The sequence below is a fragment of the Nannobrachium achirus genome, assembly GCF_963921795.1.
Source record: "Nannobrachium achirus genome assembly, chromosome: 23".
NCBI classification, from domain to species: Eukaryota; Metazoa; Chordata; class Actinopteri; order Myctophiformes; family Myctophidae; genus Nannobrachium; species Nannobrachium achirus.
Window position 1 is genome coordinate 15,900,997 of NC_137830.1, and position 15,981 is coordinate 15,916,977.

At 41.6% G+C, this 15,981-nt stretch overlaps 1 protein-coding gene across 1 annotated transcript in view; it reads right to left on the reverse strand.

Moving 5' to 3' along the window:
* Positions 1–4,711: 4,711 nt before the first annotated feature.
* Positions 4,712–15,981, reverse strand: part of ptprr (protein tyrosine phosphatase receptor type R) — a gene marked incomplete at both ends in the record, with an annotated part of 83,707 nt that continues 72,437 nt past the window's right edge. Inside the window, 6 exons of the mRNA XM_080754221.1 lie at positions 4,712–4,805; positions 6,189–6,302; positions 8,129–8,286; positions 8,718–8,828; positions 9,203–9,340; positions 11,980–12,059. Of these exons, the coding sequence (XP_080610347.1) occupies positions 4,712–4,805; positions 6,189–6,302; positions 8,129–8,286; positions 8,718–8,828; positions 9,203–9,340; positions 11,980–12,059 (695 nt within the window). The remainder of the gene's footprint in view (positions 4,806–6,188; positions 6,303–8,128; positions 8,287–8,717; positions 8,829–9,202; positions 9,341–11,979; positions 12,060–15,981) is intronic.

The window sequence follows — 15,981 nt, forward strand, 5'->3', positions numbered from 1 at the left end:
CATATTGTTTATGTCCCCAAAACGTTTTTCAAAAGGTTTGAGGCTAAATTACCACTCCTGAATAGAGAGCCTCTCTCATTTTTGAATGGCTCTCAGAGCATTTCAGCTGCAGTACCACCGTTGGCCTGAACTGCGCCACCCCCCCCAAATCTTTAAAAAAAAAACTATTTTTGAAAAAAGAAATCGGCATCAAATCTGGATAGCCTGTTTTGAGAACCCGTGGGATACTTTTAACCTTCGCCTTCTCAAAACCAGAGAAAGACACAACGGTCAGAAATGGGACTTTGTGAGGATAGAAGGTGCTAGTGGGACCCCAAAAAAAGGTTTTAAAATAGGAAAAATTAAATTTCATGGTGTATCACCTTTAATGTGCCCGCTGAAGGAAAAGGCATATATGCAAAGTTTCCCTTGATGCAACAATATGAATGCACAGGACACCACCACCTATTCAATATACCGTACTATGTCGGAGGCAGTATGTGTTATTTATACTGTTTATATTATACTGCAGTGGTTCTCAACCTTTTCAGGCTGTGACCCCCCAAAATAAACATATTTGAACTGGGGACCCCCCAACCCTGATAAGCACTTGGAATGTATAGGAGTTGGACTCGGTCCCACAGATAAATATTGTGAAAATAGCCGATCTTTCTTTCTTATTATTATTTGACAATTTGGTCAAGTTTTTTTTTTTTTAATAGTTTGTTCACCATTTTTAAATAAAAAGAAAGAAACGAAAAAGAAAATATTTTTTTGGTACATACAAAAACAAGTGTCCTCAAAGTCTTTCGCGCTCATTGTATCAGTTTTAGCAGCAAGGTATTTGGTCCATGGATACTATCCAGCATCAGGTTTCATTGCACTTTCACATGTACACATATATTTTAGTAATACATTTTGGGTAGGAAGAAAGTGAATAGCATTACACGTATAGTTGATCAATATCTATTTCAGTTCAATATTTTAACTCAGTCCCATGGACCGTAATTAAACGGTATCATTTAATAAAAGGATTTTAATAAACTTTTACTGTCCTGCTACAATTTTTTATGACTCACTTAGTAATCAAATGACAGATAATCACATTTTTGAACAAAACTGGAGGATGTCAATCCTTATGAGTGACATCTAAGTGCCCCCCCCCCCCACCAACTTTATTATTATCAATTTAAATATTTCTATATCGTGATATTATAGTTGTTTTGTCCAGATGTTTGAGTGTTGAATGTTCAATGGACCACAATGGAAACAAGCCTTTGGATGTTTGTTCTTGTGTACTATAAAAATCGTCAATAAAGTATTCAATCAATCAATCAATCAATTAATCAATCAATTCAGTTTTCTATCAGCACCATGGGAGTTGAGGGAGATAAAAAGATCAATAGCATTTTTACAATGCTTTTTCCATGTACGTCCAAAAAATTAACACAGAATTCTGAATAAATAAATTAAAACTTTTCGCATATTCTTCAACTTGTAATGCTTAATGTTTGGGATCTTGGTTGTCTCTTTGGAGCAGGTCAAAAGGTAGACAGATATAAATACAATATTATTGTATTGTACATTAAACAGAAAGCTGTACAACCATTTTAAATCTCCAGTGTCGATAACTTCTGGTTCATTTCAATCTGGTCTAGCCAAAATCCACCGTTATTATGAACTTATTGTGATCGGAAAAGCCTTTGGAACGATTTGGGGATTGTTGTCTTCAGAGACAGAACTCGGTAGCTACCTGGTACCCTGTTAGAACTAGAGGATAACACCCATAGGGATGGGACGATAATCATCATGATAAAATAAACTCACAATAGTCGTATGGTGGAGGTTTAAATTCATCGCAACATTATCCTCCATCATGCACTGGGATCAATTCACCTTTTATTTGCCGAGCTGCATATCCGGTACCATTTAAACCCTCTATAATTTGGTAAAACAGACCTGGAAATACATACAGTACTTGATATTCACTCTCTACCAAGTCTCTTTACCAGAAGATTGCCGATCTACAAGCTCACAACGCGTCGCTGCGACGCGTTGTGAGCTTGTAGATCGGCCATTTTTTGGGCAAATGTTCTGCCACAAGGATAATGAATGATGGAGATATTTCGATTATCGCGATAATATTGTACATTTTCATATTGTCCCATCCCTATAGCTATAATGATCATGCAAAGCACCTGTGACCTGTGATGATTGCAAGTGGCTGTGTCTTTGTGTTGGGTTAGTGTTTAGTCTGTCCGCCTTACTGTATGACATACAACCACCAGTTAGAGAGCAGGATAGCAGGGCTATCATGGATACCAGACTCTCTTTGTGTGTAGTCTCGCGTGGCCAGACTGTTGACTCCCACAATCTGCAAATGCTCCCGTCATACAGTCTGGAGCAACGGAAGTCTGATCGTGAGTAGGATGTGACGCACCCGCTCCCTTGGCGCAGTAGCGGTAACAAGTCCTACTTGGAAGCGTCATGTCTTCTTTCAATATTTTTTGGGGCGTTATTACGTCTTTCTCTGGTGTTGTTGGTGTTGCTTCCATGATGTTTTCAATATCTTAAACTATACACACATAACAAGAACATGCCACTCGAATGACTGTGCTAGTGTGTTTCTGTTATGTTTCCAATGGGACTACAGTTCCGTGCAGCAGTGACTACTTCCGTTACTCGCCTCTCAGGAGGTGTTCCAGAGTCTATATAGCATTTCGGAGATTGTGGAATAGTTGTCTGGCTACGCGTACGCGATATTACTTTGTGTGCAATAGCTATCAGTGAAATCAAACAATGTCTGACAGTTAGTGAACACTTCAAAACATGTTAAAAAAGTCTGAAAAAATAAAGTGATTATTACTCCGATTTGATCTAGATTACACGTATAAACAACATTTAAAGAAAATGTACTGTATGCAAGTTGCTGAGACATCTGCACTTTTATCATCTCTACTCGAGATGATAAAAGTTTCACATTTTCTTTTGGTAAAAAGCAGAACTACCCTGGCTTTGTCAATGAAAGAAGACAAAATGTTAACACACCTCTTGAACGATCATGGCAGATATATTCTCTCGGTATCTTAAGTCGCTGTTGTGCACGGTAGGTCATTACATTACAAGATCTATGATTATTTTTAAGAATCTTGGAATGTGGGAATGAACAATTAAGAATTGAAGTGGTTGTCTCCAAAAGTTGATTAAATGTCCCAGTGATATTGCTGCATAAAACACATGTATTAAAAAAAGCTAAAACTGACAAATTGTCAAACTGTTTGCACACAATTATACGGCAAACAAAAATGTACGTGTCAAAGTCATGTGTTAATTGGTGCCTTAATAATATTGTTAGAATGTGACATATAAAAACTCCTGAATTAAAAACAACAATTAAAAATGACATTACAATGTTCTCTTATTTACTGTTATTGACTTGTCTCCAGGTAGCTGGCCACTGACTTTTCTACCTGATGTGCCTCAGTCAGTGTCAAGCCACACGGGACATTGTTCTTTTGACTTTAAGGTACACAGCAGATTACTTCCGCAAAAGATAAGCTAGCACTGAATAAGCATCTACTACGGTTAGTCGGTTACCATGGGTCAGCACCAGAACACTAGATATAGCATTAGTCTACAGTAGTTAGCATGGTTTAGCACTGAAATGCAAGCATTAGGATAAGATAATTCATTGCTTAAAGCTTTTTAGCAAACACTAAAAAATGACAACTGTATAGGCGTGTGTTGGTTATTATTATTTCATCAACTGTAACTAGCTTATGGCAATACTAGTGTTGGCATGAGCATGGATCGAGTAACAAATGGCTTATTTGCTTTTCTACTGACATTCTCCATAGTACTGCATGTGCTATGTTGTTTGTTGTTTTTATTTAAATGGCTGTATAGTAGCGATAGTAACGATAGCTTAACCAAAGGTGCATTCAACTAACAGTCATTCCCCAGCAGGCCCTATTGTACCTATACCCTTTCTTCTCATAAGAGCATTGTGTTACACAATGAAGCCAAACATAAAACAACCCCTAAAGTCCGCAATGCACAATAGTGCTGTTCAACAGTTCAGTGTATCTTCATTCTTCATTTTACATTTTCCAAACTATTATTTAGCATCCATGACTTAAAAGAGAAGAGGTAAGAGCAGAAGCCTTGTATAGAGAGTTCTGCCAATGCGGAAACAGCGCCGGTCACGTGGTTCATGTAACTCTAAATGTCACTTTCCCCTCATAGACTCCAATGCATTCTGTAAACTTCCGTTTCGCGCTTTGTCATTGTGCGCCAATAGATGTGTATGCAGAAGACCTGGCCCCATGAAGTGAACGGGAGTGACACGACACTCTCTGAATACAAGGCTCTGGGTAAGAGTGCAAGAATAGTACAGTTTGATTGGTTGAAAATAAATCAATCAAATCAGTCAATTGGCTAAGAGAATTCAAGTGGACAGGTCCCGTTAGAAGTCCTCCAAGAACCACTCGATATTGACAGGATGTAACAGAAGAAGAAAAAGTAGAAGATGAGAAGTAGGAGGGATACATTCCACTCTCAAACCTTACGACGCCATCTCCCCCCATTCCTCTTCACATAGTCGATCAAATCCAAGGTCCGCCTCCTCAGGAAACTCCAGTCTCCTGTCCAGTTAGCGTGTTGCTAAACTCAAAACAAGGACGCGCTGCCACCTCTCCGGTCAAAGAACCCCGCTTCCTGTGGCAGTGGCTGCTCATTGGCCGGTTTCTGCAGAGAGGCGGGCTTCGTAGAGACTCAAGGCGTGATGTACGAACTCGTACTGCTCTCCTGTCTGGATCATACCGCCTCTGTGGATATAACAAACGCACACGCACACACACACGCAGGCACGCATGCACACACACAGAGGATATAAACACACTAGTTCTATGTTATAGCACTGTACTTGAAGTTGGTATATGGAAGTGTGTGTGAGTGTGAGTGTGAGTGTGAGTGTGTGTGTGTGTGTGTGTGTGTGTGTGTGTGTGTGTGTGTGTGTGTGTGTGTGTGTGTGTGTGTGTGTGTTACTGTACTTTTACTCCACTGCATTTATTTGAAAACTTTAGTTACTAGTTACCTTGTAGATTTTGATTATTATCACAGAACATACACATTCAGCTCTATATACATTTCAGCCAGTTGAATGCAACACATTGTGAGCTTGTAGATCTGCTATTTTTGAAAAAAAAAAAAGTGAACATTTGTGCAAATCTAAGCGGACATTTGTAACTCAAATCTTTCTTTCTCATGGTCCCTGGAACAAAATATTTTGAGATGGGGGTCCACGGTCAAATACATATAATTCTAGGGGTCTTTTCCTGGGGGTTTTTCAGAAAACCGTTTTTTTAGAAGACATTTTTAGGTATTTTTCAGGTCTTAACACATCGGATGCCCACGTGGTGTCTACAAGTCAATTTCTTTGATGTCGCTGGAGGCCCACGACGCGTTTGACGCGTTGTACAGTAAACTATACTGTACTGTAGCTACTGCACTTGGCTACCGCGGTGATGAAGCAAACTCCATTTCCCAACATGCAGCGCGCAATTACGTCATCCGGACGCGCTGTGTGTCTCGTTGACTTCCTGTTTAGCGGCTGCACAAAAATGCTGTTTTCTCCTAATCTAGCTTTTAAATCACTTTCATTTCAAAACGGCAGCCTCTTCTACCTGCCGTAACACAAACACTGTGGCTTAGAAATGATAAAAAACGGTCCTGACTGAAAGAGAAGATTTTCGCGAAATAAACAGGACATACTCGGATTACATTTACTCGGATTACTTTTCTCACCAGTACTCTCGCCGGTAGGTAAAATGACACGTTGCCATGGGCACCAGCAAATTAAGACACGTTAACCACGTGGGCGTCCGATGTGTTAATGGGTAGGGTGAGTGATTTCATTTAATTCAAATTATAACAAAATGGGTCTTGGGACACTTATAGAATCGGGTCAAAATTCAATTTTTTTTTGCAGATCTGCTATATTTCAATAGTTAAAGCATTAAATAATAATACACTTTAATGTGTACCGTTTCTGAAGGGGTTAAGTGAAATCACTTACCCTAGCTACCTTTAAGTAAAACATTTGAGTATTTTTCCCACCACTGTGTGTGTGTGTGTGTGTGTGTGTGTGTGTGTGTGTGTGTGTGTGTGTGTGTGTGTGTGTGTGTGTGTGTGTGTGCGTGCACGTCCACCTGTCTGCTCTCAGCTGACAGACGATGCCCAGTACGTCCACCACTCCCTCCAGCTGGAGCTGACGGCAGCCTATCGTCGTGGCGATGAAGCAGCCTGTGCGGCCAATCCCAGCGCTGCAAAACCACAGGGGGCGGTTCCATGATGTCAGACTAGTGTTATTACCACAGCTTGTGTATTTTATATATATATATATATATATATCGGCTATTTTCCCACAACGGTATTTATAGGTTAGAGCATACATGGGCAACAGGCGGCCCGGGGGGCACATGTGGCCCCCACCTTCACTTAATGCGGCCCACAGGTTAATATCGGAATACTGATATAAATTATTGATTTCAGCTGTGTTACAATTACATGAAAACACAACCCACTTTAATTACTTCTAGTCTCCATTAGTAGCTTACGAGTATTAAAATGTTATTATTATCATTTTGTTTTTTATGTCATAACAACTGTAAATGCATTTGTAATTAAATACAAAAAAGCTTAAAACGTGTCACAGCGCGACGCGTTTTAGGCTTGTAGATCGGCTATTTTTGCTACTTTTGTGTGCCATAGAATGACGAAGCAGGGCAATAATTTAAACCGAGATAAGAGGTTTCTGCCCAGCTTCTGCCATATGCACTGTGGCCCTCTAGAGTGAGTGTGGAAATATAGTGGCCCTCTCCATCATCAATGTTGCCCACCCCTGGGTTAGAGAGAAAACACACCTATGTATACTGCCCACTTGTGGCGGCGCTACAGAAAGAGCATTTTGCAGAAACCCAATGTTGCTGTGGCGGCGCTACAGAAAGAGCATTTTGCAGAAACCCAATGTTGCTTAATGATGGCATGAGACTGCTGCTTAGAGTAGGGCTGTCACGATATGAAATTTTACATGACGATTAATTGTCACTCAAATAATTGGCGATTAACGATTTAATTGTGTTTTTGTCGTTGATAATTACATTTCTGTTTGACTTTTAGGCTTTGAAGTTGTACATGGTAGATATGACACATAACCTAAATATACAAAGAAATTACTGACATATTTGACAACTTACTACTTAAAAAATAACTTTGATAGTGGAAATAGCCGATCTACAAGCTCACAACGCGTCGCGATGCGACGCGTTGTGAGCTTGTAGATCTGCTATTTCCACTATTTCGACATTTTTCAACATTCCCGATTATGACGATTATGACAAAATAATTGCGATAATGTCAAATAATCACGATTAGACGATTATGTAATAATTGTGACAGCCCTAGCTTAGAGTGCCACGATGCAGCAGTGCAAGCCAAATGCTTCTCAGTATCGGTGTACCAACCTGCTCCGCTGTGTTGCGGAACCTCATGTACAAATGTATGTGCAGGTTGTCTGATTCTGCCAACAGTGTCATTTTAATTCTGACTAACCCTTTATTGAGTTCAGTCAGGTTTGTCTCTAAATTGTGGAACCACTGGCGTGTAAGCCTGTATATGCATTTATTTATGTTTTCTATCATTTTTATCCCACGATTTTGTAACCCATTTTTTCACCCGGTGCCAATTGCCTAACCTGTAATCCTGGTTTCTGCTCTCCCTCTGACACGCCTGGGGAGCCCCGGCTGGCCAGGGGGAGGCGATATAGAAACCAGGATTACTGCATGTTTTTGTGAGGATACATACCCTAGGAGACACAGGGAGAACATGCAAACTCCACACAGAAAGGCCCTTTCGCCAACCCCACCTAGGGTGTGCACGCAGATGAAGCGGAGGAGGAAAAACGCCCACAGCGTCCCCCGGCGGGAATTGAACCCAAGACCTTCTAGCTATGAGACGACAGCGCCACCAACTGCTCCACTGTGCCACCTTGTATATGCATTCATGACTTTATGTTTTATGTTCTATGGACCAAGTGTCCTTAATAATAAAGTTTGGTTGATTGATTGATTAGAGTCATTAGACAGAGTACCTGCAGTGAACGATAACGGGTCCCATGGCCGCTGATGCCCGCCTGCTAGCCTCCACGTCTGTCATCAGCTGCAGTAACGGCTGGGCTGAGTCCGGGGTCTTGTGGTCTGGCCAGGAAGTGTACCAGTAATGCAGCAGCGCACGGCTCTGACTGCCACACTGCAGGCAGAGACACGGTACACATAAAGGACAGTACACACACACACACACACACATAGACACCCAGCACGTTCACTCCCTGCCTCCGACACAGGACGGACTGCTCTAAACCAGTGGTTCTCAACCTGTAGACAGCCAGGGGGGACTTTTTAATACCTCTAAAATGACAAATTAAACAATTGGCCAAATCGTCAAATATTAGAGGCAGAAATTGTGAAAACAGCAGATCTACATGCTCACAACGCGTTGCGAGGCGTTTTCTTTTAGAGGTATAGAACCGTGTTATACAAAATGTAATGCCTAAACTCTTAGTGCTCGTCAGGGTGGAGGGTCCCTAGTTAAAAAATATGATTATTTTGGGGGTCGCGGCCTGAAAAGGTTGAGGACCACTGCTCTAAAACGACGTCCTGGTTTTATGTCCTCTGGTTTACCTTGAGAGTGAGGCTGCGCGTGGTGTAATGCTCACACTCTCTCACGCTGGTCACCAGCACTTCCACCTTCCCATAGATGCCTCTTCTTTCTGGCCAGTACAGAACACACTTCTACAGGGAGAGAGAGAGAGAGAGAGAGAGAGAGAGAGATAGAGAGGGGGGGGGGGATAAGAGTGCAACAGAAAGAGAGACTGCCATTAGGGCTGTCACAATTATTATACTTAAAAAGAACATCGATAGTGGAAATAGACGATCTACAAGCTCACAACGCGTCGCGTCGCGACGCGTTGTGAGCTTGTAGATCTGCTATTTCCACTATTTTCTACTTTAAAAAATATGTATGAACATTTTTCAACATGGAAGCGATTATGACGACAATGAAAAATAATCGCGATTATGTAAAATAATTACGATTAGACGATTATGTAACAATTGTGACAGCCCTAACTGTGATGCTCTATTGGCCAGTCGCTGTCCGTCTGTACCTCGTTCTTCTCCTTGAGTTTGGTGATCATGACGATGACAGGCGACTCCTCCTGAAAGGCCATGTTCCACAGGTCATTCACCGTGTTCACCATGGGACCCTGGGTAGCGATGTACGCCCGCTCCTCACCCAGGTAACCCTGGCAAAGGAACCAATCCTCACATCAACACCAGTATAGAGGGTATGCACGTCCACTGGGACCCGCCCCCCTAATCTAGACTGAGTGGCAAAACATTGAGCAGCATGGAGCATTGGAGTTTGGAAGTGCTAGTTGCAAATCACTCAACAGCCCTGCGTACCACCCGTTTCTAATTCACACATAATGCAGGAGGCAGCAGGATGTTGTGTTGTAGAAAACGAGTGCTTCCAAACTCTGACACTTGGGAAAAATAAAAACCTGCACAGAATGTCTTGACATAAAGTAGCTCATAACATGCCTATGGTGGATTTTTATGAAACAAAAACTTTGCAGATAGAAAGAGGATAATTCAAGCTTTTGGTATAGCCGCAATGTTGGTGAGTTAATTTTGTTTAATACAATTACAATCAGATAGGACTTTTCTGTTTGGATGTATGGGCTGTCAATGGCAGAAATTAGTACACTCAGTAGGTGTGTTCCCACATAACTTCCAGCAACAGTGATGTCACGTGCATACCCTCTATTGGACGCCTTAGCCCTTATGCCTAAACCAGAGGTCTTCGACAAGGATGTCCGCGACCCCTAAGGGATCCGCGAAATTGTTGCTTTTTTATAATAATCTTTAATCTTTAAATATTTAGTAAAACATTTTCCACATTTATGTTAAAAAATAAATCGTGATGCTGTCCATTTTGAATAGCTTGTATACATGATTAGGTCTGCTGTGCAATTGACAATGGTTCTCAGTTAAAGTATGTTTAGAAATGGCAGTGGTACGGCCACCCTATACTCACTGTACCTTGTACATGTTTAAATTAAAAGCATGAATATGTTTATACATATAAAACACAATTGTATACCTAAATATACATTATATGTTGTAGCCCCGCCACCCACCCTTTTCCACCCTTGCATCTGACCTATACCAACAGGAATGAGGATGACTCCCTGGCCGTGGAATCTAATCCCTGTGGTGAAAGCCAAGGGTTTCGCTCCCATGTTTGGTGCGACGCTCCATTGCTTCCCCGGCGACGTGAAAAGAGAAAAGTGTCGATCGCCATTTCCTCGCAGGAAGACGGTCTATTGTGTTCGCATCAACATGGGCCAGTATATAGAGAGCTTAAGTGGTTAACCCAGTAGTTCTTTTCCGAAATTCATATGTATGTGTCAGCGGACCCCCCCCCCCCCCCCCACCCCTGTCTGAAAGGGTTTCATGCCAGGGACCCCCAGAAGAGAAGATCTGTGTAAAAAAAAATCAAAAGAAAAATATATATTTTAAATACCAGTAAGATGCCCTAAGGACGAGAAGCAACCTCGCCCTGAAACAACAGAGACTGACACAATATGTCCATATATGGGCATTCCCAGATATGGGCTTAATATTGATGACATCAATCTCCATATATGGACATAAAAGGGACAAGGACGGCATTCATTTGATGCAATCAGGGATCTTGGCCATATATGGAGAGTGAGGCGTGACGAATGGACATGATCTGCAGGTTTTCATACTAAATGCGACCGTAAAAAAGAAATAGCAGAAGTACAAGCTCGTGGCATGAAGTGACATGCTGTGAGCTTGTAGATCTGCTATTTTTGATAAAGTATTGCTGGGGACGGAACCCCCCCAAGGACCAGTGTGTGTGTGTGTGTGTGTGTGTGTGTGTGTGTGTGTGTGTGTGTGTGTGTGTGTGTGTGCGTGCGTGCGTGCGTGCGTGCGTGCGTGCGTGCGTGCGTGCGTGCGTGCGTCCGTGCGTGTGTGTGTGCGTGTGTGTGTGTGCACGCGCACGTGCATTGGGGATGGAGCTCGAAACAACCCAATAATACATTTATTGAGTACCCGGTATCAATAAGATTTGGGCTTATCAAGCTTGTTATGGAGCATAGCGGCCCATGATGTCATGTTTAAACAATCAAGACAAGAAGCGATCAAGACATTATTACAGTACTATTCATAATACAAAGCAATTTAACACTTATTGCACACTAAGGAATGATTGTTTTAATGATATTTAACAATATTTGTTGCTTTTGTCACTGTCATCTTCATAGATGGTGGTCAGCCACAAATTCACATCCACAGTCAATAAAAAAAAATGATACCAGTTCTGTTCAGAATTTGACATCTTTCAACAAAATATTAGAAAATTCTCAATAAAAGCGGGCTCGATAAGGGGCTGTTAAGTATGACATCATTTTGTAGGCAGAGGAGAATTTCTGCCCCCAGTTTCCGTGAATCTTTTTACTATTTTTACTATTTACACATTTTTCTTCTCTTTGTTGTTGAAAGAAAAGTGTTAGAATTATACTTTAGTCGTTATTTTTGTCTCGGATCTGTTGAAATAGCGAGGGACAGAAATGCTCTGGGGGCAGAGTTGTCCTCTGCCTACAAAATGATGTCACGGCTTAAAAGCCCCTAAGGTGCTCATTATCAATAAAAATGAACAAGCTCCATCCCTGTGTGTGTGTGTGTGTGTGTGTGTGTGTGTGTGTGTGCGTGCGTGCGTGCGTGCGTGCGTGCGTGCGTGCGTGCGTGCGTGCGTGCGTGCGTGCGTGCGTGCGTGCGTGCGTGCGTGCGTACGTGCGTGCGTGCGTGTATGCGTGCGCGCGCGCGTGCGTGCACGGCCTGTTTTCCTCACCCGTATGTAGTTAGCATTGATGTAAGAGCTCAGGGGGTCATTGGAGCACTTGGACTTCAGCACCACTCTGGAGTGAGGATCTAAGGACAAGGAAAGGAGGCAAGGCGTCAAGGAGAACAAGAGGAAGGGGACATGGATAAAGAGGTCCGGCGAGGCAGGGGTCAAGGAGGCAACAACGTGAGGAGAGGAGACACGGGACATGAGGGAGGAGGTGACAAAGAAAGAAGGCGTTTATTAACCCATTTAGGCCTAGAATTATTGAATGCTTTAGCTATTGAAAAATAGCAGATATTCAAGCTCACAGCGCGGCACCGAGTGCCGCGCTGCGAGCTTGTAGATCTACTATTTTTTGCAAATCTTTGAATATGTCTTGTCAAAGCGAACGTTTGTAACCCAAATTTTGCTTCTGGGGGGTCCCTGGAACTAGATATTTTGAGATGCGGGTCCGTGGCCAAATAAATATCAAAAGATAAATATCATATTCACATGAAAAGGTTTGAGAACCACTGACATAGTAGTCTCTCAAGAACAGACTAACTGAGCTCCAGTTAAGTGAAAAGGACCTTTTCTTTGACGATGGCTGGCCAGATTGCTGACATAGAAACATAGGTTTTTCTAAAAAATCTTAGAAGGATTCAAAAGACACTTATAGAATCGGGTCAAAATTCTAATTTTCACGATTTTTCAAAAATAGCAGATGTACAAGCTCGCAGCGCGGCACTCGGTGCCGCGCTGTGAGCTTGTATATCTGCTATTTTTCAATAGTTAAAGCATAAAATAATAATACACAAAATGTGTACCCGTTCTAAATGGGTTTTAAGGATGATGCTTTATCAACCAAAGTAATAATCCTACACGGATATCCTTGTTTATTCTCTTGGAATTCCTCACAAGAAACAGGATTTCCATTAAGACCAATATAATGCCTTCTATTGTAAATCATTTTCCAGAATCTCAGTTAGATTTTTAGCATCATGTCACCCACAGAGATACAAGAGTATGACTGTGGGTGTGTCATGTCTGAGGACTAAAGCAGTGTACTGTATATAGGATTTCTTTTTACGTTCAAATTGTATTTTATTTTAAAAAGTTGAAGGAACAATAGGCAGCTCTCCCTAAACATCTTCTGAAGCATAACCTTTTGTTTGGTACAGAGGTTCACAACCTTTTCCCCTTGGAAGGCTTCTGACAAGGCTGATGTCACCCATCCTCCCACCCACACGCACACGCACGCACGCTTGAGCTTATCAGACTAGGGATTTTGATGGTGCAATAATAGCAGTTTCACAGTTATCATTACGCGACACCCCCAGTCACTAGTTCACATTCCAGATGGATATAATAGCATTGCCCAGGCGCTGGCAGTGGTGGAAAAAGTACTAAAATTCTTTACTTAAAGCAGGGGTCTTCAACATTTTCAGGCCGGGGACCCCCAAACTGATGGGGAGATGGAGCAGGGACCCCCTACCACCTCGTAGGGTGGGGGGGTCGGGGCTACGACATATTTTTTATTTTAAACATGTACAAGTTACAGCGAGCAGGGTGGGCCGTACCACTACCATTTCTAAACATACTACTTATTAACTGAGAACCAATGTCAATAATATCAACAATCTGTCAATTGCATATAATCATGTATTCAAGCTATTCAAAATGGATAGAATCATGATTTATTTTTTAACATAAATGTGAAAAAAAAAATCTTTTTTTTAAGCAATAATTTCGCGGACCCCTGCAGTACCTCCGCGGACCCCCTAGGGGTCGCGGACCCCCTGTTGAAGACCCCTGACTTAAAGGGACCCCACCATGAATTTCACATTTTTATTTTTTTTTCTTGTTTTTTTGGTCTTCCCAGTGTCTCTTCCAGATCCAAAAACCCTATTCGTTAACTCTAAGCCTTGTCTTTCATTTCAGTGATTTTCTGAATGGGCGAGTCTGAACGGTACACTTTTGAAATCGGCCCCATGCTATGTCACAGGCGGCTCATTTCCTATTGGGCCCCCTCGAGAAGGGGGCGGTACTTTTTGGGAGGCTATATTCTATTGAGACTATGATGTGGAACCATGAGGTAAAGAGGTACCAAAATTGGAACGATACAGAGAAGATTACAATTGACTCTACATGGTTCTCATCGTGGTTCTCTAATATTCTCTGTATCGTTCCAATTTTAGCCCAAAGACAGCGCCCTGTTGCCAACAAAGGGCATTTTGGTATTGCATCTGAAACGGCTTGGAATTAGACGGACAGAACATGAAATTTCTATATCCGAGTGGTTGTGTAGGCTAAAACCTGTATAAAACCGTATTATGGACCAATATTTATATAAAATATATATTTTGAAAAGCATAGTGGGGCCCCTTTAAGTAAAAGTATCAATACTGCAATGTAAAAGCATTCTGTTACAAGTAAAAGTCTGGTTTTAAACATGTACTTGAGTAAAAGTACGAAAGCATCTGCATTAAAACGGAGTAGTTCACCCCCAAAATGACTTTTTTTCTATTTGTTTAGTCACGCCATGGAGAGTAGAGTTCAATAATATTTTTGGTTTTTTGTCGCATTCCTAAGAAATGTGATAATAATAAATTTACCCCCATTCGTTCCGGATGGGGACCCGTTTCGAAACGGGTCCCCATCCGGAATCAATGGGGGTAAATTTACTCGAATCAAATTTTTGTCTTAGGAATGTGACAAAAACCTAAAGATATTATTGAACTCTACTCTCCATGGCATGAGTAATCAATAGAAAAAAAGTCATTTTGGGGGTGAACTACTCCTTTAAAGAAAATGTACTTTTCGCAGAAATTCGCAAATGGCAGCAAACTGCACCATTCCCATTGGCAGAATCCACCCTCATAGATAGAATGAAAGTGCGGTGTGACCGTGCCCTTAAGTGGTTAATGTATGTTTTGTAATAATAATAAAAATCTTAAAAGTAACTAGCAAATAAAGTTTTCAAATAACTGTAGTGGAGTAATAGCACAATATTTGCCTCTGAGATGTAGTGGAGTAGAAGTAAAAGTGTCGAAAATGTGAAATACTTTAGTAAAGGCAAGTAAAAAAGTACCTCAAAATTGTACATAAGTACAGTGGAAAAGTACTTGGGCACTTTACGAGGAATCTCTGAACGTAAAAACAGATGATGAATTTATTTCCCCCACAGAATTTCTTTGTTGTCTTTTTATAACGGTTGCTGCCTTTCAAAACTCAAACAATAAACAATGGAGTAGCCAAATAATATATAAGCGAAAGTGAATAAAAGCTACATCTTTAAACAATCCCAGCATGCAACAGGACCTCTTTCTGCGAGGCTCTTCAACTATATTACAAAATAGTATGTACAGTTCTCATACGTGAAAGAAAAAAGGAGGAAAAGAAAACCAAAAAAAAAACAGTACAAGTGGAACACAGGATGTCTTTGACGGACAGACGCTCTAGGTGAGCATTCCTGCTTCTTGATTGGCCGGAAGGAAGGAACACTCCCCCCCCCCCCCCCCCCCCCCAACATTCACACTGTATTGATAGCCCCTCCCCCTCTCTATCTGAACCAGGAAGAACATGAGGGCAGAGAACAGAAACTGATAATGACCATGCTCTCTCTCTCTGTGTGTGTGTGTGTGTGTGTGTGTGTGTGTGTGTGTGTGTGTGTGTGTGTGTGTGTGTGTGTGTGTGTGTGTGTGTGTGTGTGTGTGTGTGTGTGTGTGTGCGTGCGAGTGAGCGTGTGTGTGTGTGTGTATTATTGCATAATATCTTAATCAGGCCAGGTCTTTTTCACTTAGAGAGTGAGAACAGGCTGTGCTTTAATAGATATTCATTGTTTGAAGTGTGTGTGTGTGTGTGTGTGTGTGTGTGTGTGTGTGTGTGTGTGTGTGTGTGTGTGTGTGTGTGTGTGTGTGTGTGTGTGTGTGTGTGTGAATGAATGAATGAATGAATGAATGATTTTATTTTCGTGTCTGGCTGCCTTTCGCAGCCCATCCCTTACGGGATTATTCAGACACAATTACA